This window comes from Poecilia mexicana, unplaced genomic scaffold, assembly GCF_051168715.1.
Source record: "Poecilia mexicana isolate PSO_F unplaced genomic scaffold, ASM5116871v1 scaffold_6, whole genome shotgun sequence".
In the NCBI taxonomy this organism is placed as follows: Eukaryota; Metazoa; Chordata; class Actinopteri; order Cyprinodontiformes; family Poeciliidae; genus Poecilia; species Poecilia mexicana.
In genome coordinates, this window is record NW_028263375.1 from 1,081,452 (window position 1) to 1,107,847 (window position 26,396).

General features: G+C 40.7%; 1 protein-coding gene across 1 annotated transcript in view; it reads left to right on the forward strand.

Moving 5' to 3' along the window:
• Window positions 1-26,396, forward strand: part of cdk14 (cyclin dependent kinase 14) — a 175,491-nt gene that overhangs the window by 98,862 nt on the left and 50,233 nt on the right. Inside the window, exons 9-11 of the mRNA XM_014986276.2 lie at window positions 702-822; window positions 7,045-7,138; window positions 20,623-20,686. Coding sequence (XP_014841762.1) covers window positions 702-822; window positions 7,045-7,138; window positions 20,623-20,686 — 279 coding nt within the window. The remainder of the gene's footprint in view (window positions 1-701; window positions 823-7,044; window positions 7,139-20,622; window positions 20,687-26,396) is intronic.

The following is a 26,396-nucleotide window of genomic DNA, read 5'->3' on the forward strand; positions in this document are numbered from 1 at the left end:
TTTCCTCCCTTTCACAGGGGACTTGCTGCAGGGCAGGAAGTCTTTTTTTTCTCCTTCTTTTTTACAAAGCTAAATGCTTTAATTAAGCCCTTCTACCACTTGGGAAGAGACAAAGGGGTAATGCCATCAGCCTCATTAAAGCTCAGTGCATTTGCACTTTGCTCTACCATTAACTGGGTTTCTGTCACCAAACTGATAAATGCTAGAAGATCAGGAACCTGGTGAATGAAATATAACCCCTGAGAAACATTAAAGATTCAAGTAAGACAAGCAGGGCTAGCCATGGAATCACCATGGACGAACCTTAGATTGGACTAAACTCTACACCTCCTATAGGTTTGGTCTAAAAATCCCTAGTAACCATCATATTTGCATGGAAACAAGAGTTTTATGTATCCTTTGGGTTTATCTGGCCGCTATTTGTTTCTCTGTGTTTTACTGAAACTTCAGAGGTCTTAAATCTTTATCTCCACCGAAAAGGTAACTTTAGGTTTGTTTCAGTTGATTATGCAAAAATCAGTCTAAAGACACGTCTCCCAAAAGACTTTGTAGTAAGACTTCAATCAGGCATTGAGTTCAATGTTTCAGAATTACACAGACTAAACAGTGGTTCAAAATCTGTACCAGGCAAACTGTAAATGCCAATGATTCAGACTAAATGAAAGTTTTTTGTTGTGTTTGTGCTTCCTGTGCCCTCTCAGGCCTTGCCAGGGCCAAGTCAGTCCCCAGTCACACCTACTCCAATGAGGTGGTGACCCTGTGGTACCGGCCTCCAGATGTCCTGCTGGGATCCACTGACTACTCCACCTGCTTGGACATGTGGTGGGTACTGGCTGGCTTCTGCCTGTTTTCATCTTATTTAGTCTTGATTTATAGAGGTAGAGATGTAGAGCTAGAATTACTTTCTTTGGGGATCTTGAAAAACACAATTAATTGTAAAACAACTGAAATCCATTTATCTCTACCTGTTCTTTACTTTCTGTGTGCTGTAAACTCTACACCAACTGTAGGATTATAATTTTAACCTTTTGTAGATTTCTGAAACCAACCCCATGGATTACAGGTTTCAACTATTTCTAAAAAACAAATCTATCTTTTCGTTCAAAATTTATGGCATACCAAAAAAACAGTGAATCATGTTGATAATTTACGCCAAAAAAGAGTTGAGGTAAGTGTAGTTAAGGCTACTACTCTACACAGACACTCCACTAGCACCCCCCCCTATCTTCCTCACAGCTCCTCCAGACTAGCGGCAGCAGCAGTTAGAAAAACCAGGTGGAAGTGAGCGCCTGCTGAGCTCAACAAACTACATATCAGTCTTAAGAATAGTTGTGAATGGCATCATGGAGAAGCATTAATGTGATGACTCCGCTGAAGGCGGAGTACTGGAAATGGGAAGAGATTCTTAAAGAAACAGAGGCCAAAATTTCAAGGCATCAGATGCAAAGTTATGCTATGAGGCAAAGTCACATTTCTTTTTTATTTTAATTTTGTTATAAATATATTGCTATGTAGCACTTTTCTAACTAAAGGTAACATAGTTGTTTGATTGTGCTATAAAATGGCACCATATGCCTGGAAAACACATCATATGCTTCCATCTTTAAAGGTTTGGAGCTGAGTTGCAGCTCTGATGGAGTTCAATGTCAATCAAGTGTAAATCTTTTTATTATTATTAATTGCGATGAACTGAGACTCCTCATGTTTCTTTCAGTTCCCAGATGTACCCAGATGTGTTTAAAGTGAAAATGTGCATTTCATGTTTTCTGACATCTTCTAAGCGATCCAAGCTGTTCATATCTGGCATTGTTATCATGTGTAAATTATGATCCTGGCTCTTGTACATGGTAGTTTTCATTGGACCCAAATACGGGTCATATGAGTTCCCATAACAATACATGAAGTACATCAAAGTTCCTTGGCCTGCCTCACACAGCACTGGGCTGGACCGTCCTGCCAGAACAAACTGGAGACAGAGTTCTGCAGAGCAGAGCTGTTCCTGCAGCTCAATTCAGCTTCTTTGTTTCTACATGTCCACAAACTTTATGCCTGGAGGTAATTGCTTCAGCAAAGGGTTTTGTTTTTTTTGTTTGTTTTTTTTTGCATAGTTTTGTAGCTTGTCTTTTTGTGTTTCATTGACCGCATATATATTGTTAATGCTTGCTCAGTTACACCTGTACATCAGAACTCATGGCAGCCCTTAAACTGAACATGTTTGTTTCAACCTATCTTCAGTTTGCCTTTTGGACTGGAGATAAATTCATCATATTTTATACATTTTCTCCGTTGGGAAGCTAAGAGTTGAAATGAAGCTGAACAGTTTTTCAGCCAGGACTTTAACAGGAACTAGAAGTTTGTTTTCCCTCACAGTACCTGAGAGAATTGAATTATTTTTGCTGATGTTCTTTAGACTTCCTGAACAAAAGTTCAGTAAAAGATGAGATGCCATCGGTACACAAAGCATTCGACTGGTTTCAGCTGACTTGGCCTTTCCTGCAGATCCTTCAGCGTCACTGTGGGATTTTTGCAGCAGCTTCAGGATGAAACACTCACATCACACACACTAAAACCTTCATTGATCAAAGTTAACAGTGACTCAGCTGGATGAGGCCCATCCAACATGACTGGTAACCAACACCGATACTTTACAGAGAACTGTTTAATACTGGAAAGCATTTAGAGTTTAGAAGAAAGACAAACGTTTGACTGAAATGCAGTTAGAAGGAGGATAACCCCACCAGATGAGATGTGGGCTCTGCAGACTTTTTCCAAGCATGAGTCTTAACAGGAGAATTTGTGGTGCAGTTTACAATAATATGACGTTACAATGTGAATGAGATGCAGTCGAAGCCCAGGGTGTCTGTGTATCCTGAAAAGTCTTAAAAAGTCTTCATGTGTCTAATGTAAAAGCCTTAAAATGTCTTTAATTTAAAGAAGCTCTTCCAGATTGAAGGATTTCTGGACATTGATGAAAGAGAAAGTTTTATATTGTCCTTTTCTTTGTGGCTCTCTGCTGTTTGAACTTGATTGCTTCCTTCAGCAGATTTCTACCTTGAGCCCTAAAGGAAGCAGGGATACAGCTCACTGCAGAACACTTACAAACAGGCAAAGCACTTCAGACATGAGAGGCAGCTGAAGATTAGCAAAGGGCTTACTGAGAGGCGACTGTTTGCTGTTTAATGACAGAAATACAGCCGGCAGTCATGTGAGGGACTCAGCTGCTTTCTTGCTGCAGGCGGATACTCACATCTCCAGAGCGAAAAACGGATTAGATTTCAGAATGATGGGTAAAATGGCCGTCTTTATGCTGATGTTTTGCTATCTTTACCTGAATAAAAGTACACATAATTTGTGCCACAGAGCCCTTCTAACGTAGACAGTTTGGTTCTTTGGTTTGATGTTCTGTTTGTCACCAAACCACATGAGGTCTTTACAAGCTGCTGCAACAACAACAAGGAAGTAAACAAAGAGATGTTTGTTGGTCTTCCCTTTGGATTATGTTCAAGTAAGCAGGAAAAAAAAATCCTCTACAAAGTCATCTCAAAGTTCCCCAGATGCTTCAACACTAAACCAGGATTTTAGTAGGAGTCTTTTATGAAAAGTTTAAGAATAAAAAAAAACAAAAAAACATCTGAGTTAAACTACTGCAGAAAATGATTTGCACTGGTGTGAACCTGGTCTGGGTTACTCAAGCGTTGGTGACAGTTTGTGAGGACAGAGGGAAATCCCTGCAGACCCGGATGCAGTGAGTGCTTCCTCATTACAGAGCAGAGCTGCAGGACTGGGTGGGCAGTGGCTCCTTGTCTCCTTCAGGGATGGGCCGATTCCACAGGGTGTCGTTCCGGTCCACCCAGAATCACCCTGACACACGCTTCCACTCACCCTGTTCTGCCACTTCAGAAAGCAGCTGCCATGAGGAAGCATCCTTTGCAGGACTGCTAAAGGTTACACAGATCTGTCTTCCTGTGGTGAGAAGCATCCATCTTTCCGACTGCAGGGTTACAGGCTGTGAGGAAGACAAATGTGATGGAGGAGGAGGAATGAGGAACTGTTCTATTTTTACCTTCATCAGCACTTCACTGAGCTGCAAATTTCACTTCCAGTCATAGTCAACACTTTAATCTGGTATGTGTTGATCACATTTAAAGGTTTGCACCAGAGGACAGCTCTGAGTTTTGGTAAATAAGTGAACGGCAAAAATAATAAAAAATAATCTACCTCATTTATTTCCAACATTGCTTCTGTACAGTGTGTTGTAAAATCATCACATTTGGAAGCATCTTTAAACTAAAGACTAACGTTTGTGTCTGGTCTGACAGAATCACAGGTTTGTTGCTATAAAACGCCTTCACAGTGTTTCCTCCGCTAACTGGCACAGTGTTTAACAAGATTCTGTCTCAAAGTTGTGGTTTGAAATTCAAACCACAACTTGTTTCACTCGGTATGTAATGGATTTTCATCATTTTTATTGCTTTTTAATACACCATTTATATCTATTTGCAACTGCTCCTTTCACACAGGAGAATCGCCATGTTAAGGCATAAAGGTTTTGTTCAAGAAGATCAGAAGGGACGGCTGTGGCTTAAAAACTAACTTTAATTAGTTAGTTTATTAGTAATCCTTAAAAACTAATTTTAATTTTTAAGGATATTTTTAATCACTGGTTTTGTGAGATGAAATAATAATGCGACCCATGAGCACAATATATTTTATTCACAAGATTTGGGTCTCCAAATGTGAATTTATTGCAGATTTTTAAGTGACACAGAGTCATAACCATACAGAAGCCCAAAATTACAGTACTAAATAAAACAGCATATTTAGTACTGTTTTATTTAACCATCATGTTTCTCCTGACTGGACGTAATCCTAACATCCTGACTTGAATTGGATAGAGAACCTGTGGAAGGAGCTAAAGGCTAAAGATTAGGGTGATTGCAAGGAGGCCTTCTAACCTGAAAGGCTTGGAGTTCATCAGTGAAGATAAATCATCAAAATATCAGAGCTGTAAAAAACTGCTCAACAATTACATCAAGGATCTGATTGCTGCAATGCCAATACATATTTTCAGATTCGTTAAGAAAGGTGTAAATCATGTTTTACATGCCATTTAATCTTAAAATATAAACACAAACAGATGTTTTAAAGGAGATCTGTTGTGTTATATAATATTTTGAGAGAGATCTTTTTCACCCTCTACCTGGAAGAAAAAACTTCCTGACTGAATAAAAATCAGGGTATGAATGCTTTTGAGCTTAGCTTGAGCTCAGGACTTTATGCTGACTCTAGCCACATGCATCACAGGTAGATTCTAGTAAAGCATTGATTAATGCCTGGTTTTAAAATTAGTTAACTGAGCTCGTAGCCATTATTTTGTGCCCATGTGGCTTGACACCACACGGCACGACAAACCCGATCGAACTGTTATACCTCGGATTTCTGTCAGGTTTTGAAAATGGGCCGACAGTCCGCCAACAACTCGTATAGTGTGTGCTGGACATTACACTAAGGAAGAGCACCGGAGTTGAGCCTGTTTTCATTCAGTGTCATCAACAGAAAGAAAAAAAGACAGGAAGAGACGATAAAGCCGACAATTAAAATGAGGTCGACAGGTTTAATTTATCGTGCGATTAATTGATTTGTCGTTTATCGCGACAGGCCTAATCCCAAACTCACATCAAGACTTTTTTAGAGTGGCTAAAGCCAGCCAATAATCTGGAAAGGCCCAAAGCTCTAACCTCACCCCTTTTGAAAATACATGGGGATATCTTTAATGGACTTCACCAACTGTGCCTAGAATTACTTTTAGAATATCCATCCAGAATAATAATGGTTCGTAGCTCCAAAGAGCATGTGGTTGATGTGCAACGTGCCAAAAGCACTTATTAAATTCAAATAATTCTTTAAAAGCCTAAAATCCACCTGGCAGTCAGAGTCATGATGATTGGATGGAAAAGTCTGATTTGATGGTACGTGAAATTATCCATGTCTTGCTTAAAACATGATTAAATGACTAAAATTAAGCAGGTTGAATCCCTTCACTCTGCTGTGGAGATCAACGTCACTCTGACAGACTTCAGGCAGGATCAGCTCTCTGAGAACAAATAGCCTCGGATTTACTGCACCTAATCTTCTGAGGATGTTCATTTGATAAAAAAGATTTTTATTTTTTCAGCGTATTCTGTCTGGCAGGGTGGCTCTCACAACTGTTGTATGTCAAGTTGAGGCCAAACAAATTGACTTTTTCAAGTGGAGTGCTACCGCTTTTGCTATGAAATAAGCCCAAAGCAATTACAAATTGATTTGGGCTACAGTAATTAAGCTCATTACGTTTGGACTTATTTCAAAAGTAATGGACACAGAGATGGAAAAGAGAGGAAGAAAAAGAAGCATCACAAATCAACACCATAGTAGTCCTCCTCTAAACCTGCAGAAAGAGAGAAAAACAGAGACCTGACTCAAGTCAATCAGAACACGTCACAGTACTCCACGTATTTACTAAACAACATTTCAGTTTTAACTATAATGCTTCTTAATGGCCCCAAAAACCTTATAATGGAACAAGGCCGAGCCTGAAATAAGCTCTTGTCCTTGAGCTGACCTCTCTCCACCTGAGCCAGCAGAAATAGTGGATGCTGGGGTCAGAGCTGCATGGAGATGAAGCTGTCTGCTTCCATTCAACGGTCCAAATGAAAAGTTTGAAGGGAAGAAATACTGGTAATATTGCTGTCTCTTTGCTCTGATGGCTGCTGTTCACTGATGCAGAAAGTGAATCTGTCAGGAAAAACCCACAGCGCTTTGATAAATGAGCTCTGACTGCACACAGTGAGAAAGATTGTTCTTTCTCCCTTCCACTTGGCTTGATTTCTCAGGATTTCCAACCAGAAGGTTATAGAGAAGGAAAATCAGCACCTCTCTGTCTGGCTGTTGGAGTTAAAATCATGTAAACTTAATATGCTTTAAGGAAGTGAAGAGCCCAGGTTTATGTTGAACAACGTAAAGGCTTCAGCTGAGCTCCACTGATCTAGTCCTGCTCTGTTTCAGGGGAGTGGGCTGCATTTTCATCGAGATGATCCAGGGAGTGGCTGCCTTTCCTGGAATGAAGGACATTCAGGACCAACTGGAGAGGATATTCCTGGTGAGTTTCTGATGTTGATGAACTGATGAGACTTTCCTAATGAACAGCATACTGTATGCCACATTGTTTCTGTTCAACCACTGCAAAAACTTCAGTCAGCCTTCTGTTATTACATCTCATACAGACTCTGTTCACTTACTTCAAGCAGCTTTATGACACTTTTTATCCTTACACCTGTCTTTCTGTGGGCTACGTGAAGATATGTGGCTTTTTCATACAGAATTCCACTCGATTTCCATCTCCCTTAAATGCTCCATCTGGGATTTGTTCCATTGAACTCGATTTCACCGGTAGAACTAATACAGGGCCAACTGAAGTAGAAGTTGTGAATGGTGACGTTGATTTTCTGTGCTGGCTTAGGATTGTAGTCTGAAGAAGTGATTGAAGGCGTCCAAATATTGAATTGACATCAGCATTCATCATGTGAACTAGGCTGAATTTCTACAAATTACAACCCAGAGAGAGAGAGCCCTTTGTATGGCAGGCTGGTGCCACTGCCATGGAACTTACAGAGTCACTGAAACGTATATTCTCTGTCTAGACTCACCTCAGCATGAGGAGTCCTGGAAGTGGCTTCAGCTAGCAGTCCCACATTTATGAAGCCTCTTGTGGTTAGATGAGTCCTCACCTTTAACAACTTTGTCATCAAGCGCACCTGTATTTTACTGTAAAGCTGCTGACTCCTAAACATGAACAGTTCTTGTGAGTTTTGGACAACAGATGTCGTTCACATGGTAACTAGAAACAAACAGCCTGTTGTTTAGGACAGTGCAGACTTTGTCATATAGCAACACAAAGTAGAAGAAGAATGTGATGTTTTTCAGATATTTCTTAGTAAACTGTAGCATGCATTTGTGTTGATCCCCCTGAGGTAACAGTTTCTAGAGCCGCTGGTTTGTTTTGTCTCTACCATCACTACCATCTGCTATTTTTACTCGCTCTTCTTTGCTCAGTCAGGTTTACTAACAGCAATTTTTAAATCTTGAGTTCTAGCCAGTCTTGATGTGAAGCTGTATTTTCCTCCATCCAGATATGGTGTGTGTGTATCTGTGCTTGTCCAGCTTGTTTTCGTCTAGCGCCTCCAGTGGTGAGGAGTTCATAGTGTCACTGGTAGCAGCGACACATTCCTGTGAGCACAAGACCAGGAAATTAAAGTCTGGAACCAGAATAGTGAGACTACCGGCCTGAACACTGATAAAGGATTTATATAATAAACAATAGATAAATACCTGTATGTGCATTTACAGAAAATGTGTGTCTTTCTGTGTATCAGATGGATAGTATGAATATTTAAAGTGACATGAGCTCTCATAAATCCTTTTAACATGCAGACCTGCCATCCTCGCTTCTAATTTCACCACAAGCCTCTTAATTGCGGCAGACATAATGGATTTATGTCTGTTGGCTGGAAGGGCCTGAATAATTAATGTCAAAAATTACAGAGATGAGAGTATGAAATGGGTTCAACAAGGGAGATTGTCTAGAGCCAAGACAGAGTCTGCTGGCTGCCGTTTGGCCTCTGGGCTGAAGGCTACAGACAGACATGGGAGATTGGTCAGCTCTGAGGTGAAGGTGAATCAAGACAGGTTCTCTCCCAAAGCTGGTGGCAGAGGGAGATGGAGAAAAATGCTTCTTATTGATTGTTTTTTATGCCAGAGGGAGGAAAGGGAGCCCCAGACACCCCCCACCCCCGGTTCAACCAGACTCTTAGACACAAAGACCCTTTGAGATGGGAGGGGATGATTGCTGGCCAGACTGATGAGGCTCAGCTGCACACTGCTCTCTACTTTGGTTTTTCATTTTTGGCACTGGCAGAGGGTGTGGAGGAGGCAGCTGAAAGACAATTGGCTCAAACCAAACAAATGGTCATTTCCTGCTGCACTGGTGTGGGAAGTATTCACCTCCTTTCACATTCTCATATTTTCCCTTTTTATCTCTGTTACATTTTTCAACCTATTCAGTTTATTTGTATAATTCATTTCAGCAACATAGCAGTTCAAAGGGCTTTAAATAATAATAATAATAATAATAATAATAATAAAAATAAACAGGGAGCTTTTTAGTCTTATAGGAACTCAGTGTTTCAGCAGTTTTGAAGGTTTCTGGAAGTTTATTCCAGATTTGTCACACAAAGAAGCTGAGGCTGATTTTCAGACCATCAGACTGATATCAGATTAAATACAGAACAATGCTTTCAAATGATGATTTCATTTACTGGAATAAGGGAAAAACACTATCCAAACAAACCTGGCTCTATGTGAAAAAATAAACACATGCATGATGAATCATTTATTAAGTTTAATTAACTGTCTTTTTCCAAAGCTCCGTTTAATTTCCCTAACCACTTCAAGGTCTGAATGCTGCCGGGGTTGTGGAATCAAGAAGACATTTAATAGGAATGTCTCCAACAATATGAAGTTCACTTAAGGACCAAAGACAGCAAAACATCATGAAAGAAATTCATGATGTGTGTGTGTGTGTGTATATATATATATATATATATATATATATATATATATATATATATATATATGAGACATTAAAGTTAGTTGTTTTAGGGGACATTAAATGAGCAAAAGCAGAAGAAAATATTTTTCTGCCCACTGTTTATGAACTGAAGTATTTTTCCTAATCCCAGGATAACATAGACCTCTCTCTGGGTCCAACTATAGGATGCTGCTGTATGAATTTAGACTTTTGATGCTAAATTGTCTCAAGAGCTGACAATTAGTCACCAAACCTACTTGATCTTACAGACAGATCTCTTTGATGAGTTGCCAAAGCTGTTTTTAGTACCTTTTATGTAAAGCTTCCTGACATTGGTCAGTAGAAGCCAGTGGGCAACAAAAGGCCACAGACAAAGCTGGGTGTTGGTGGCCAGGGATCAGGGGTCAGGGCCAGCTGGCAGGCGTGACTGATGGGTGGCATCCAAGGCTGACTGGCACCCCACACTGTAACGATGGAAAAGATGGTGAACCATGTCAGTCAGCCAATGTTCAACATGCTGATTGTAAATGAGTAGAGGCTCATTTACAATCTAACGGTCTATTGATTCACAGAGCATAAGGATCTTGAATCTGGCAGAGTGGAGGCTGAAGTTAAGGAGAGTCCTTCAGTGAATAGACAGCAGTCAGCTGGCTCCAACACATCTGCTTTCACTTCATGGAGGATGGAGCATCTCTAGGCCCTGATTACAGTACTGTGGGTATCACTGTAAAGCCATATTTCTCAACAAGAGCAGCAAGGCTCCCTGAGGCCTCAGGGGCCCCAGTCAGGGACATCAGGGACCCCTACAGGCTAGCCCAGGGCTCTGCAACCTTCACAATCTAAAGAGCCATTTTCCCCCTCAGCCCAGCTAAATAGGACTTGATTAGAGCCAAAGTGTTACCTGACCTTTTTTTTAAAGGTCAGGTAACACTTCTTACAGTATCTACAATACTACTAATAAAAATATAAGAATGGATCAATTTTTCTCTATGGGAAGTTGATATTTGTGGAAAGTGGTGTAACAAAAAGCATTTAGTTTCCAACAACAACAAAAAAAATAGGAAAATGGAAAATAGAAAATGTTACTGATACTTCAAGTGCCAGAAACTCCAAAAAAGGAAAACTGCTTGAAGTGGGATTTGTTATTGAATTTAGATTTAAAAACATTTGTTGATTCTTTGTAATTCTTGACAATATGAATTACTGCAGTTTTCTGGCTGCCAGCCTATCTTTAAAATGTCATACCTGCTGATTCCAATTTGCTACATATACCAACAAAGTCACTAACTTGACAGCAGTGGGCTGACTATTAACTGTTGCTCTGTTTTATGAAAATACAAATATGAAATGAGCAAAATGTTTTGTTCTTGTAATTTGTCTTTAAAATATGTCATATGACTATGTTAGAGCTAAAGAGTATTTCTAAAACCAATAAACATCAATGCAAAGCTCTATTGCTGCTGCTTTCTTCTACCATTCTATCCTAATGTACATCATACCGTTATATTCCTCTGAGTTGACAGCCTCTTCTTTTGCTTCTCTTCTAAATCTCCACCCCTGCTTTAAGTGTTCAGCTGAAGATGGAGCTGAGGTCTCTGACCCTGAAGAAGCTGCTTAGCCATCACAGTTGTCCTAATGTTGGCATTTCCATCCATCCTTCCCGCTGCTCTCTGCAGCCCAGCATGTCGACTGCCAGGCTGTCAGGCAGGTCAGAGACCCATGTGAAGGGCACCATCAGTGAATTATGCGGAGTCAGAGGCATTGGAAAGGCCACGTTGTTTGATAAGAGGGAGGGAAAGGTCAGTTTCAATCAAAGTTTAAGAGGCATGCTGCCAAGAGCCGAGTCGGCACATTGCTCTGGATGCCCAGGACAGGAAGCTGGAATGTTAAAGGTGGCCGAAACCTTCAGTGATTTGGGATGTTGTGTTTGCCTCTGCTCAGAGCAGGGGTCTCATGGGCCTTGAGGGACATGGAGCAATTTAAAGTTTCATCTGTGTGTCATAGTGCTGTGGTGTTTGCGTTTTCCTCAAACTAAATTGGCCTTCACCTTTGTGTTTGTGAGTTTTCACTGCAGGCGTTTCATGGCATAAGCCAGAGGTTCCCAAACTGTGGGGCGCGCCCCCTAGGGGGGCGTCGTGTCATTGCAGGGGGGGCGCAGGAAGCCGTCTGGATGAAAACAAAACAAAACATGAACACTGTATGCGTTGGATTTTTACCTTAGAATGGCCAACTCTGTTATTCCTATGTCAATTTGATGCAGTAGAGGCTTCCACACTTCCCATATTTGTGTCCTCTGTCACTTTTATCAGCAGTTAAAACTGTTTAATCCGTTGTTAACATGTTGTAACCTGTTTTTCCGAGCCGCCTTTAAACGCAACATGAGCGCTACGACGCTCGCGCTGGGTTTCCACCTGTGAAGGAGACCTGCTGCTGCTGTGCGGAGCTACGTAGGTTTGTGTTAGAATCACGGCAGCAAACCAGCAAAACGCAAAGAACTTTTCACAGTTTTTCCCTCCAAACTAACCGACTGAGTTGAGTAAAGCTGTTGGATGCAGGTAATGTTAGCTAAAAGATGACTAGCTAATATCAATACAGAACCTTAAGCTTAACAAGTACCTTGTAGGCTACCGGTGTCTATTTTCAGCTACTACATTCATTTTGCCCCCAAAAAAATCGATGCCCCCCTGCCCACCCAGTTGAGAGACTATTGCTGTAAAGTATTATTTAATATTTTTGCTATTATTGTTGCCGAGTCTGTATTCTTGTCCTGATCCTACAGATAAAGTTATTTTCCCCTCTCTCTCTCCGGCTCTCTCTATGTGTTAATTACAGCAACATTACACTTCCTTCCTGTTGCTGCAGGTTAATTAACTCTGTCTGGCAGTTTTAGCTTGACATCTGAATTTTAGATGTGCTGATTTTGTTTTTCAGCTTTTTAATGGGATCTTGGTGAAATAAAAGTGTCAACTGAATTTACACTAACATCCAGTGCTGCATACAGCAAGTAAACCTGTTTTAATGACCACTAATAAATCCTGAAAGGGTTCCTTTAGTCTGATACACAAAGGAAGAAATGGCTTCTGTATTCCCTTAGAAATACTTATTTCACTGCAATCCCAAATCTTCAGGGTTCCTCACCTTGACAGCGCTGAGTCAGAGCCATTTTCTGAGCTGATCAGTATTCATACATGACCACATGTGCGCGTCATATTAAGCATGATATATAGGCATGTTTTTATTTATTTCCACTGTCTCTGTCTGCCCTACAGCATGTAATGGAATAGCTGCAGTCGTGCAATTTATGCCAGAATCTTTGTTTGGATGGATGTTATCAAGGCTTTGTGTCCCTCCATACCTCTACCTCTCACACACACTCTCACACACGCACGCATGTCTGTGTGAATTAAAGCATAGGTGGATGAGGCCAGGCTGATTGGCGATGGTTAACCAGCTGTCAGCACACTACAGATTCCACCCAGTGGAAGGTGTACATGAATATGGACAGGTCTATCTGCAGGAAATAACCTGTCAAGTTGAGAAGTGTGTGTGGTTGGTGTTGGAGTGTGTGTGTTTGTGCTGCAAAGACAATAACATGCCTCCTTGTATTAGATGGAGCAGACTCTGGTGAAGTATGAGCGCTGACAGCCGTGGACGGCGTGATAGCTCACGTTTGTCCATAACATCGATTTACTGTGAGATTTTGACTGTGTGTGATCATAATATCCCACTTAAGGTAATTAATAAGAGTGAGGAATTACTGCAATTAAGTTGTTTTCAAGTTATTTATAAAACACTTTAGTTGTTTTATTATTATTTCTGTGCTATGATTAATGTGTAAACACTGCCTCTGCATTCCAATAGCTCCAGCTTCATTCACACTACATAAGGGTTACAATCATTATATGTGCTGTTATGGTTTTGATCATTAAAGATCCATAAAATAAAACATATTTTGTTGGACTGAAGCAGATATAACCTGTACTCTCACTAACTACAGTATGAGATGTTAAAATATCAATTTTCCATAACATTTGTAAAGTGCCTTGTGAAAGTGAAGCTTTAAAACTGATTTGTGTTTTAATTCAGCCTTATGAGCTGCTGTCCTCTGCAGGTGTTTTGGGGCATCAGGCTCAGTCAGCCTGGATGGAGAGTATCTGGGAACATGCGACTCGTTAAGTTTGAGGTATTTTGGCCATTGCCTTCCAACTATTCCATTCAATTCTCATCTCCCTTCACTGCTCCATCAGGACTTTCTAGTACTGACTAGGATTACTCCAGGGCAGTTTCAACCGGGCCAATCAGTGAACAGAAAGATTAGTTGTGAACAACTGATGTATATTTTCCTCTGTTTTAGAATTACAGTCTGCCTGTAGTTTTAGTAATGGCAGTGGAGAAGTGAAGGAAGTCATTCAGTCCGTGTTGGCCACACTTCCTAATATTGAGCAGTTAAAATCAGACCAAGAAGAATCTTTAAGACTGCTGGCAAATATGTTGTGGCCAAACACACACACTTCATCCCGCAGATATCCACTTGTACTCAAGGCGGACTTAATGCGATCTCAAAGTGGATGTACCTTGGATATGTCTGCACAAAGGTACATTTTTATAGCTGTGTACTCTGTGTCCCACAGTTAACAGCTTGGCTGGAAACTGGTCAGATCAAACTGTTGTATTTGTGACACTGAGGATTTGGATTTAGTCTGCCTGTTGTAGCTTGGCAGTGTTAGCAAAAAGAAGTGAATAAGGCCTTTCAGTTTGTGTTGGCAACCTTCTAAATATTGAGAAATTAAAGTTGAAGTAAGACATGTTTTTCCTGGCAAACATGTAATTTGGCTCAGCACGTCTCTCTTCACAGTGGCCGATGGTTGTTCGCAGCGCACTTAATTTCCAGTTAGCTTCATAGCACAGCTGGCGCATTACATACGACACGGCAAATGTTAGCGATATGGCAAATCAGATCCATGGCTCCATGAAGCAATTGTTTCTTAATGGCTGAGGTCTGGTTTGCACTAGGCTAGTCCAGAACACCTGACCAGGGATGTGTCCAGGAGGCATCATAGGCCTGAGTTACCTCAATCAGCTTCTCTCGTCATGAAGGAGCAGTGGCTCTACTGAGTCGCTCCAGATGATCGAGCTTCTGACCCTTTCGCTGAGGGAGAGGCAGACACTGTGCAGAGAAAACTGATTTCAGCTGCTTGTGTCAGCGGTCATGACCATAGATGAGGGTAGGAATATAGATTGATCAGCTCAGCTTTCTTCCAGTCTGTTGTGGCGAAGGAATATGAAAAAAATATAAATCATAACTAGAGGTATGCCGATCGATCGGTCACCGATCATAATCGGGCCGATTTCCGTGAAAAAGTGCATGATCGGTGATCGGCGATCATTGGCTCTTGTTGCCGATACCGATCACCTGCTTCTCATTTCGCAGCCTGCCTGTGCAGCTGGTCTCCTCTTTCCTTCACTCTGCGCAAACGCGCAGCAACAAATCCTAAGCGATGTGTAACTATAACGCACTGAGTGAATGGGGAAGTTTGCGTGTTGCGGCGGAAAATTGAAGCAGGTCAAAATGCGTCAACACCACGAATCTAATATGGCATAAAAACAATGAGATACTTGACGGAGTTTGGCTACATCGAGGCTCACTGCAGTAAAAAAGACATACGGAGGATCAGATAGCAGGTAAAGCAGCGCACAGCTACAAACACTCACCAGGATTAGCATGACGGTCAGAAAGCTAAACAAATAACCCGCGAAATTATTTAAGTCTTCGAGCTGCGATGTAAGACGCTGGTTCTGCTCTCCTGTTGAACCGCTGCTACACTACAGGTAGTAATATTTCACAGACGGAGTTTCGCTTCTGCTCCACCTGGTAGTGACTCTCACACCGAACCTCTGCTTAAAGCTGCAGCATCTAACTTAAAAAATACATTTTACATACGTATTAAAACTTTCACTGTCCTAACCTGTGACAGATGGTCTCTGAAAAAATTATCGATCTCCTCCCTGTTCTGCATAATTACTCCGCTCAGTCAGAAACAGCCACTCAGAACTAGCAGTAATCAGCTAGCCACCATGCTAACAGGAAGTTTTCATTCAGTAACTCTGCATTGTTTATTGTAATGGAACCTGTTTTTGCCTTTGAATGTTAAGTTTTATACTTGAACTTCTTGGCAATGTTGAGGTTTTATTTTGGCTCTTTGCATTATTTAGCCTCTTCAGAGCCTTCATATGTTATCAGTCTGTTAAAGATAGTATTATCAATAGCAGTACAATTTGCACAATGCCTGTTTTGTTTAGTTTTCTTCTTGGAAAAAGTTATTAAAAACAAGTTTTTGTCTAAATTAAGGTGAATTCATGGTTCCTTTTTCCACATAATGTAACCATTAGGGTTTATGATAAAAAAAAAAATAATTATGTGATTGGTTTCGGTGATCGGTATCGGTATCAGCAGGAAAAAACCTGATCGGCACATCTCTAATCATAACCATATCTGAGCCGCTTCTTGGAGAGAGAGTGTATACTTCAGGTAGAATATTTTCTACAAGATGCAGTTCAGAAAAACCATGAAGGACTTCATCACAACACATAAAGGCACTGGATGGCACCCATAGCTGTCCACAGAGAAGTGTGTATGCGTGTGTGTGCGTGGGCATGCGTGTGTGTGTGTGTGTATGTGTGTAGCATCATTTCACCAACAGTCAGCCACTGTGTTTGTATCTCCTGCATTAGGGTATACAGAACACACTCCACCCAGTCACAGTGGGATACAGCTGATCCAGTTGGCTGTGGTTCTGATTGGTTTGACCCGCGGCCCCCCAGGGGTGACCCCAATAAGAGAGTGGGAGATTAGTTTTGGAACAGAGAAGCTGAGACATGGGGTCAGCTATAGGACATAGTGTTAGAGAATATGGATGAGGCAGAGTGGGATGCAGCTGGGCCGGGGTCAGAGGGTCAGTTTATGTTGGGATTAAAGAGCTGATATGTGAGGAAGGTTCAATTCCAACCGGAAAAACCCAGAAAACATTCAGTTTCCACAGAAACAGAACTGCTGCTTAGTGTGAGTAGATCTGGTGATATTAAAAAAATAAACTGCAACAGTTCAGATAACAGTGAAGTCTGTTTGCAGAGATGCTGTCCAGTTTCTGTTAGCATGAGGCATAAAAACTGTTATGGAACAAAGGGAAGCTGTTCCTGTTCCAGTGGTTATGGATGTGGAAGAGGTCAGAGCAATGTTTGTGGTACGGGTGGGACTGAGTCGAGTCCAAGTGCTAAGCTTTTATTTTTGGGTTTTAAACAAGTCAGTCATAACTTCCTCCATAATAATTACTAATTTAGAGATTTATATAATTGTTTTAAAAGCTTTTCTGTTTGGCAGAAACAGTAAGAAGAAGAGAACTTAAAACAATGAAGGTTTCTGTTACCAGCAAACACAAGTCAAATAAAAAACTAATTATCAATAATTTTTATAAAATAAAAAAATATGTCTCCTTTGAAACAGAGATCTCCATGTTATCCAACTACAGTAGTACAAGCTTTGATCTTACAATATTTTATAAGTAATTCTAGATTAACCAAATCAACAAATGATTTATATAAATGCATAAACTGAATTTTCTGATCAAATTGATTCCACAGGGCATCATCATGAAGCTTCTATCTGCCAACATGAATGTTCATGGGCAAACCAAATTATCAGAGGAGATCATTTGATTTAAAGAAAGTCACATCTGAGTCAGAAACGGTGATTCTCCAACATCCATGATTAAATTACCAAACAAACCCTCATGTTCTACAGGAATAATAAAGGCAAAACATGTATTTCCTGTGGTTAACATGGCTGTTAAATAAAAATATTGTTTATTACCATTACATATTCAACCAGCCTTGTAATGGATGCTGAGGATGTGAGTGTGATGATCTTCATGTGGAGCCACGCTTCCTGCTGTTGGGAATACAGTTTGATGGATTTCAAACCTTCCCACGCATTCTGATGAATGATTTTTGATTCTGTCTTATGGGAAATGAATCCTGTGGTAGTAAAACTGGAGGCAGGACACAGTCCGTGACCCAGATTCAGTCCACACACTCACACACCTCCTGTCAGTCTGTCAGCTGTCCTGACCTGTTTTCAGCGCAGTCGCCAGCCACACCGCTCCAACCTCTTCATCCCCTCTCTGCCAACAGAAATATAATTGGGGGTCCCAGAGTGAAGGTCAGATACGCCTGGCTGGGTGGTCTATAACCTATCCTGGGTGTGTGACGGAAGTGGAGGGCTGGTATGTGTGCAGCAGATTGTGTGTGTAGAGCTCAGGGTCATGCCCTTTGACCTCACATGAATTCCTCAGTAAAACAAGCCATCTCCATCTTGACATGCCTCGTCCCGACGCTGGCTCATGTTCCTGGATGAGTATATTCCTCCCGGCTCCCTGATCGTTGGCTTTCATCATATCCTTTATCCTGCCTGTGCTTGACCTGGAGCTCACTGGCCTGGAGAAACATTGACATTTTCTTTCCTTCGAGGATGCAGACATTGAGGATTGCCTAAACCAGAAACACAAGTCACTTTCAAAACACCAGTGGAACCAGAGTATAGTGCTAAGAAATTTCCCATTTATAAATATGAACTTCTACCTTGTTTTCTTTGACATGTTCAAATATTTCAGATGGTACTAATCCTCTTCTATAGGAGTTGGTCATAACATATATGAATTTTAAATGTAACTTTCAATACTCTCTTTAATTATGAGTGTATACTTGTGGGTTACATAAAGTTACATTCATCAGTGTTTGTTTCAGTTGAGCTAGTGTTCAGACTGCAGGAAGGGAGCCAGTTTAAATGGCTGATCTTTAGGTCTGTTTTCCTCCTGAGCTCTGCTGATGCTGCTCCTCGTCTCCATCATTATAAAACCTTGAACATTCACCGCCATGCCCTCCACCCACTGCCACCCTCCCATCACTTTAAAGGTCAGCAAAGTGCTGCATCAATAATGCAGAAGAGGCTGAGCTCTGTCAACCAAAGATCCACTCACATGCCACACTGAACCCCCAACTCTAGCAGTTTAATCTGGTTCAGAAAATCTACCCATACAAACAACAGAAAAGTTAAACAAATACAAACTGTATTGATCCTTGAAATCATCCAAACTGGCTCTGTACATGTTTTCACCAGGGCATGTTATTGTTCGAGCTGCACAGTGGCGCAGTTGGTCGCACCTTGCAGCAAGAAGGTCCTGGGTTCGATTCCCGGCCCGGGGGTTTTCTGCATGTTCTCCCTGTGCATGCGTGGGTCCTCTCAGAGTACTCCGGCTTCCTCCCACAGTCTAAAAACATGACTGTCAGGTTAATTGGTTTCTCTAAATTGTCCCTAGTTGTGTGCATGGTTGTGTGTCCTGTCTGTCTCTGTGTTGCCCTGCGACACACTGGCGACCTGTCCAGGGTGACCCCGCTTCTTGCCTGGAACGTTAACTGGAGAGAGGCACCAGCAACCCTCCCAACCCCGCTAGGGACAAGGGTGTATAGAAAATGGATGGATGTTCTTGTTCCAGACAAACAAAAAAACTCATCCTTAAAGGTTGTATTCTTCTCATGTCATATTGTCACCTTCCTAAAACAATGGTGTAAGTTATTTTTTGCCAAAAGGCAAACAACAGATTATTTTGTTTTTGTCTGAATCACTTTTGACTAAAGATGACTTGGGCCATTATTTTAGCAAGTTGATGATATGAAGCTTGTTTTGTGAGCTCACACTGCCCTCTGGTGGGTGATTGTTATTATTGCATCAACTGTCTAGGTTGCATCAAATCATTGCCTTTTTTGTGTCTTTTAAGAGAAAATATTTTTGACTCGTCAGTCTATAATACATTGAGACTAAAATGAGTCCAGTCAGGCCAGACTCTAAGCAGAGCCATGTTTGCTGTGCATAGAGAAAACCTCATACTGCCTCTTTTGGTTCTTCTCCTCTTGTTGTCTCTCAGCTGTTCCTACACACTCGCCTGAAACAGATGGCTCCCACAACCACACTCTCATCCAATCTCTGCATAGGTTGTGTTCTTAGTAAGCTGCTTAAATCTCTGCTGTGCGGAGTGTGCTGCTGATCTGAGACATGCAGGCAATCTGGAAACTATTATGCTGTAAAGCTGTGATGGATCATGTCTAAGGCATGTCCGCTGCTCTGTGCTTTCTCATCATAAACCCAGCCTGTGTGCGTGAGAACTCAGGCTGAGTCGCCTATAAAAGTTGCAACAATCAGGAATATTCTACGAACAACACAAAACTTTTTAAAAATCGTGTTATTGATTACCATCATTAAAATTAGATGGATTAACATCCATATACATTTCTGAGAGAAAACTCATTTTGTGTCCGTTGTACATATGACATATTATCAGCAACACATAATGTCACTCTGAGATTTATGAAAACTGTTAAATACTGTAGTTCACAAGCAAAGATATGTTTATATGTTTACGCTTCATAATACATATTATAAGAATTCTCTTGGTGTTTGAGCTTTTTTTCACATGTTGTCACAAAGCTTAATGTGCTTAACTGAAATGTATGACTCACCAACACAAAATAGTTTGTACTTGTGAATAAGACTGAAAATGATTGATGAATTTTAATTTTCAATTCAAATGAAAATCTGAAAAGTGTGTCTTTCATTTGTATTTAGCTTCCTTTATTCTGACACTCCTAAATGAAATCTGGTGCAACAAGCTGGCTTTAGAAGTCACATAAAACATTTACCTGCGATTTTCAGTTTTGAATGGATAGAGTTAAATCCAAGACCCGAGTCTGTGAACAAACAGCCAGACATACGTTAGAACGGTATAAACCATTAATTATTTTCCTTCCCAGCCACACTATGCATAACTTTACTGCAGTTTATCAAAAAACAGAACAAGTTCAGGGATATAAACCACTTTTAAAGTATTTAGTGATGAAGATGTTTTATTTTCTTGTGCTGACTTCTTCTCTGTTCATGTCTCTGTCAGGTTCTTGGAACTCCGTCTGAGGAAACATGGCCTGGCGTTAACTCCCTGCCTCACTTTAAAGCAGGTGGGACATTTCTTCTCTTGAAGCTGTGCTGGAGCTGTTAGCATCTGTTATGGGTCATGGTTGTGACCTGGAGCCGTCGTTCTAAAACCCAGTCCGGTTTATATCTCAAAGGATGCACCGATAATCCTTTATTTAAAAAACTTAGAAACTTAACAGCAAAATACAATCCATCATTTTAGATGAAACCAGACAGAAAGTTAATCTAATCCAGATGAGCAGTGAAGCAGGCCTTTATATCTCAACGTTGACGACATTGAAGATTCAACGTAAGCCAATCTTCATCTGTCTGACAGATGACCTCACATTAGACTCTAGAATATTTAGACTATTTAGAGAGGAGTTGCAAAAATGTCTGGAATGTTCTCCACTGGATTCTAAGTAGTTTGGAACTGATCCTGTAAACTTTCCCTGGTCTTAGAAAAGCAGCCTTTGATGAGGTCATTCATCCCTGGCAATATGTAAACACTCTACAGAGCTGCACATATTTTATGGAAGTGGTCAAACTTACTAAAGACCTCTTGATCATTTCTAGGATCACCTCCAGGAAGCTGGACCCTCCATGGTGCCATCAATATATAAGAGTTAAGGACCAATGAATGAGGGCGCTGCCACACTGTTTTACTCTGTCTGGCCTCTTTGGGGGTAATCTCCAGCCTGGCACCTCTTAAGCTAAACTCAGCATCTTATTCTGGAAACCCAAAGACAGACTAGATCCAGACATTAAAAAAAAGTAAAAAAAAAAAAAAAATCAGTTTATAGAACATTGGAGTCAGGAATGAAAGTGGCATACTTTGAAGGACACATTAAATAAATAAATAGACTTTCTTTCTGGCTATTTGAGGCTAGTGTGTGTTAGTCTAGGGCTAAAACAATTAATCAGTTTAATCATGAAGAATCAATTATAGTCAACCAGCCTGGTAATTGGTTAATCATAGCGACCGACTTTTCTTCTGTAAACCGACTGTAACATCCCAGGTTAAACCGCTCACAGAAGTCTGATTGCTGATTTGAATGATTTGAACGACCATGCAAAAAATAACAATAAGCATGAAGACCTGCTGAGTTAACGTTCCACTCCACCAGTTCCTTAATCACTGTACTGTCACTGTGTTTGAAGAAGCTAGCTGCTGGTCAGGTGCAGACCATGTACATCCCACTGCTCGTCACACCTCTTACCTGCTGAGATAAGGAATCGTTTAGCGTTTTTGCTGCATGAAAACTTGACGTGCAGAAACTGTTGACTTCTTTAAATCAGGTTGAAAACATCATCTGGACTGTTTTCTGCAGCTAACCCATCAAGGCCAAAGATTAATACAGAATGCCTTCATGTGTCCTCTGTTTTTTATTTGCCAAAATTTGAAAGAGACATAAAATCTTAGCGTTTCTTTCCTTTACGCGATTATGCCTCGAGCTGTTTTATGTTATATATCTGCTCCTTTGTTCTTCCTGTGAAACACTTTGAATTACCCTGAATGCTGCCATTCCTTAAGAAAGAATTTGAGAAAGAAGCCGACCCTGTGATGGACTGACGATCTATCCACCCAAATGATTGGTGGAGACGGGGAGCAGCTCTTACACCACCCCGCATGGATGAAGCAGGTGTTGAAAATAAAGAAAGGGATGAGAGAACACCATGAGACACTGACTGTTCTCTTTTATTGTAGCAGCAGCAGCAGCTGCAGCAGCTGCAGCAGGCCAGCTCTTCCAGCTGGTAGCCATGCCTTCTGGGAGCTCATTAGGGCTTTTTATGGGCCGATTGCAGATTAGTGTCAGCTGATCCAGGAGAGGGGAGGCAGGCAGGAACAGATAAAAAGAGGTGAGGGTGGCGGGCAAGCAGCCATCCCTAAGGTACACTGTGACCCAGACTCCAATCTCCAGTGGCCAATTAGGGACCAACATGCACACATAGCCCATGCTAATGTGAGCTCACGTCCTGTCTCTATGGTGACATTGTTGGCTTGGAAGCAGGTAGGTGGACCACAGGTGTGTTAGACATTCAAAACTACCATCAGTCAAAACTCGTATTTCTCATTCAGTGGCTCCCTGTTAATCCTCAGAAAGTTGGAGGAAAGATGAGAAAAGAAATGAAAAAAATTGAATCTCATTTAATCTGTTCACAAGAAAAAGACTGAGGGGACCCTTCAGCAGCCCTGCTGTGGAAAACACTGCTGCAAAAACTCCTCAGAACTGTGGAGATGAAATAAAAGTTTATGTATGATTAATATAAAATAGTGCATATTTTCCTACAATGAAAAGATGAGATTGTTATGAAAAATGTCATCGACGTTTATTATGACATGAACATCACATTAACAAAGTCATAATATATTACCCTAATAACAAAATGTTCCACCACAGAACTCAAACCAGGTAAAATCAGCAGGTAGGAGGCAACATTTATGCTGAGCAAGAGTCACAGTAATTGAATAGTGAATAAAAGTGAGAAAAAAACTTGTTTTTTTTTTTACATATTTTGTAACATCATCTGTAGACTGTTTGGAAAGATTTTGGTCACCCTGCTGGAAGACACTTTTACCAACTTTGCTACTTTCTCCTACTACTTTCCAATCATTCATGACTGTCTGCAGTTGTTGTAGTCACTGAATATTTCTGGGTTTTATTCTCTCCACATAAACTTTACAGCATTATTAGTCTGTGACTGCTTTCTGCAGGGAGGTACAGAAAAAAAAATAAATTCTATAAAGAATCACAGTTTGTAGTCGGATTTCTGAATTGATTCAAAAATCGATTTGAAGTTTAGATTGTTCATCTGTACCGCTCGTATTTGCGGTGTGTAATGTGACATATTGCCTTACTCTGCAGAAGCCGTCTCAGCCACCAGATATATTTTGAATATTTTTTTATTTAATAAAAAGCAAAGCAACTAAGCTAACCTAACACTGGTAATTCAAGTTACAGAATTTCATGTAATTTTTTTTTCATTTTTCAGTCTCAGACAGAATCTCTAGACCATTTGAATTGAGAAATTGATTTAGTGAAAAATCATTTCTGAACTTAATTTTAGCCCTAAGAATTGGAATCGAATTGAATTGCAAGACACTGAAAGATTTACATTTCCCATAAAAACTAATAACTTCACGGTGTCTCTGTAGATGATGACACTCTATGTGCTTAACCTGTTTCTCTTTTAGAGAAAGCCACTGGGAGAGCTTTGCTGCCACTAGCTACACATACTCTCTCTTTCATGTGATAATACTGATGTGTTTATGTGTTTCTGTTCTAGCTGAAGCCAGTAAAGGAGCTTCTACTTATTTTTATTGTAACATTATGTTGTTACTTATTTAACATAGAAAGTTCTTCTTGACCAGCCTGATCTGTTCTGTCCCCTCAAACCCAGACTTTGTTCGGATTCCTCAGGTTGAAAACTTTTTATGGATCTGAGCAATGGAATGAACTTCACTGCAAATTGAAGTTGGACCAGGCACTGTATAAATGAAGCAAATGTCTCATGTCACCATACATTGATACACTTTGCTCAGCCTGGCACTGCCTCAAGCTCTGTGTGACTTTGCCTTCAGCAGATATAGGCAGAATGAGATTTTATCTGAGATGTTCTGCTGAAACACAACCACATGTTGGTGTTTGGAAAGCCACAGAGTGTGATTAATACCTCGGCATGATAACACCAGCATGCTGGCAGTTCCAGGAAGCCTATGATAATTACAGTGTAGGGAAAAACACAACCATCTGGGATTATTTTGAAACTAATACGAATAATGAATCTGACTCTATTACCATTCCAACATTTCACTGGAGAACTGGCTTTAACAGTGAAAAATGCTGCAGTCTTGCTTCATGTGTTTGAAGTAGTTAGAACTGTTTGAGAAGAGCAGTACACCTTAAATTTTACTTTATGCAACGTCTTTCCTACAAAAGACTAGCTGACATGAAATGCTTCAGAAATGTACAGTAAGTAAAATAATTGCTTTCTGAAGTAGATGAAAACAAGTGAGTACAATTGTAATAATGTTTTACACAAAAACATAAAGTTGCAATGTATTATTTCTGTGATAACAAGCTATTGAACAGATTGTAGGCAGCCAGCGGTTGTATGTGAACAATAAGAACCCGACTGCAATGTGGGAAAGAAACAAATCTTACAGTCAACAAAGCAAGATGGTTCTGTTGGTATGACATGGAGCAGGGGATCCAGAAGGCTTTATCAATTAGTTTGACCAGTTTATCCTTATGTTGGTCATGTAGTTGAAACAAATAAAACTCTACTATGTTGATATGACTTGTTCTGGAAGGTTGTCTTTCAGTGGTTATTTACCTCCTGACTCGTTGCAAAGACAGTAATCACCAGCAGATGGCAGCTTTGCAACACTTTGGACCGCTGAGCTCCTCTGAGCCGCCGGTCAGTGCCCATTAGAACAGAATCACAAACATTCAGCTCATGATTCATCACATTATTCATCATTACTCCTGTGTCTGCTCATTAATACTCTCTACCTTTCTTTTGATCCCAGAATCCACTGCAGCCACACTTTAGACCTCACTTCTGATTGGAGGAGTTATTTCTGCCTGATCTTGACACATTTGTGTGGTTCTTTAAAGGGCATTTCTTTACTCACTATCATAGTGTACCATCTTGGTTGTGAACAGGCCTTTTCTTTAATACACATGGGGATTGTTACATAAGCAGGCTACTGTTTGGGCAGTCAGAAAACACAACGATGGTGTTGGGTTCTGTTCGGCTGGCACCCTGCTGGGAGCTGGGAGGTTGGACTCTCAGCACTGGCAGGTTGGCCCTGATGCCGGACCCTGGCCGGGTATTTGGTGAGGAGGATTAGGGCGTCAGTGTGTGACTGACTTGCTGGGTGGTTGGCGAAGTCTGTGTGGTGGCTGGTCAGCTGGCAGGCAGACTGTGAGTGCACATGGCAGCTTTGGCTGAGCTTGAGAGAGCAGGGCTGAGCCTCCCAGTCTCCCAGCATAGCAAACATAACTGTGGAAAAAGCAAGAGGCTGCCTAACCAAACTCTGCAAAAATATGACAATTTCATGTGGTCTGGCCTCATAGCTGAAGCACATAGCTCAGATGGTATTATTTAAAAACATATCTGAACTGATATCAGACACTCTTCAGTTTGGCAGATTTATACGCAGAACAACCCTGAAATGAAAATTATTCTTCCAGGAAACTGCAGAAAGTGTTCTGCCTGGGTTTTCATAGCATTTTATCAGTCTAGATATTGTTTTAGGACATCTGGATTTTCTTGCTACCTAACCACTGCATCACTTCAGCGTTCTTATTTAAACTTGTGTTTTCTTCCATCTGGATGTGGCTGCAGAAACTTGTCATTTTGTCACTTGTATGAGATTGTACTTTATTAGCATGTATTTAGTGCTAATAAATACTAACATTAACAAACTGTGTTTGTTAACACAGTTAGACTCCAACCTAACAGCCAGAAGGCCTTGGTTTATGCCCTTCATAACATTGAGTCCTCACATACTGCTTGGTTCCAACTCTGTTTGGGATTTTCATGACATGATTGCCTGATTGCCTTCAGTAAAGATACCATGGTTATGCAGTATCATGGTTTTATCACAAATATTTAAAACCAACTTGTTTAAAATAGGATTCTGGCCTGAACCTTTGTATTGACATGTTTCTGGTTGTAAATCTGTTTTTTCTTTCCTTGTTTTTTTTTTTTGTTTGTTTTGTTTTGTTTTCGTTTTGTAAATGT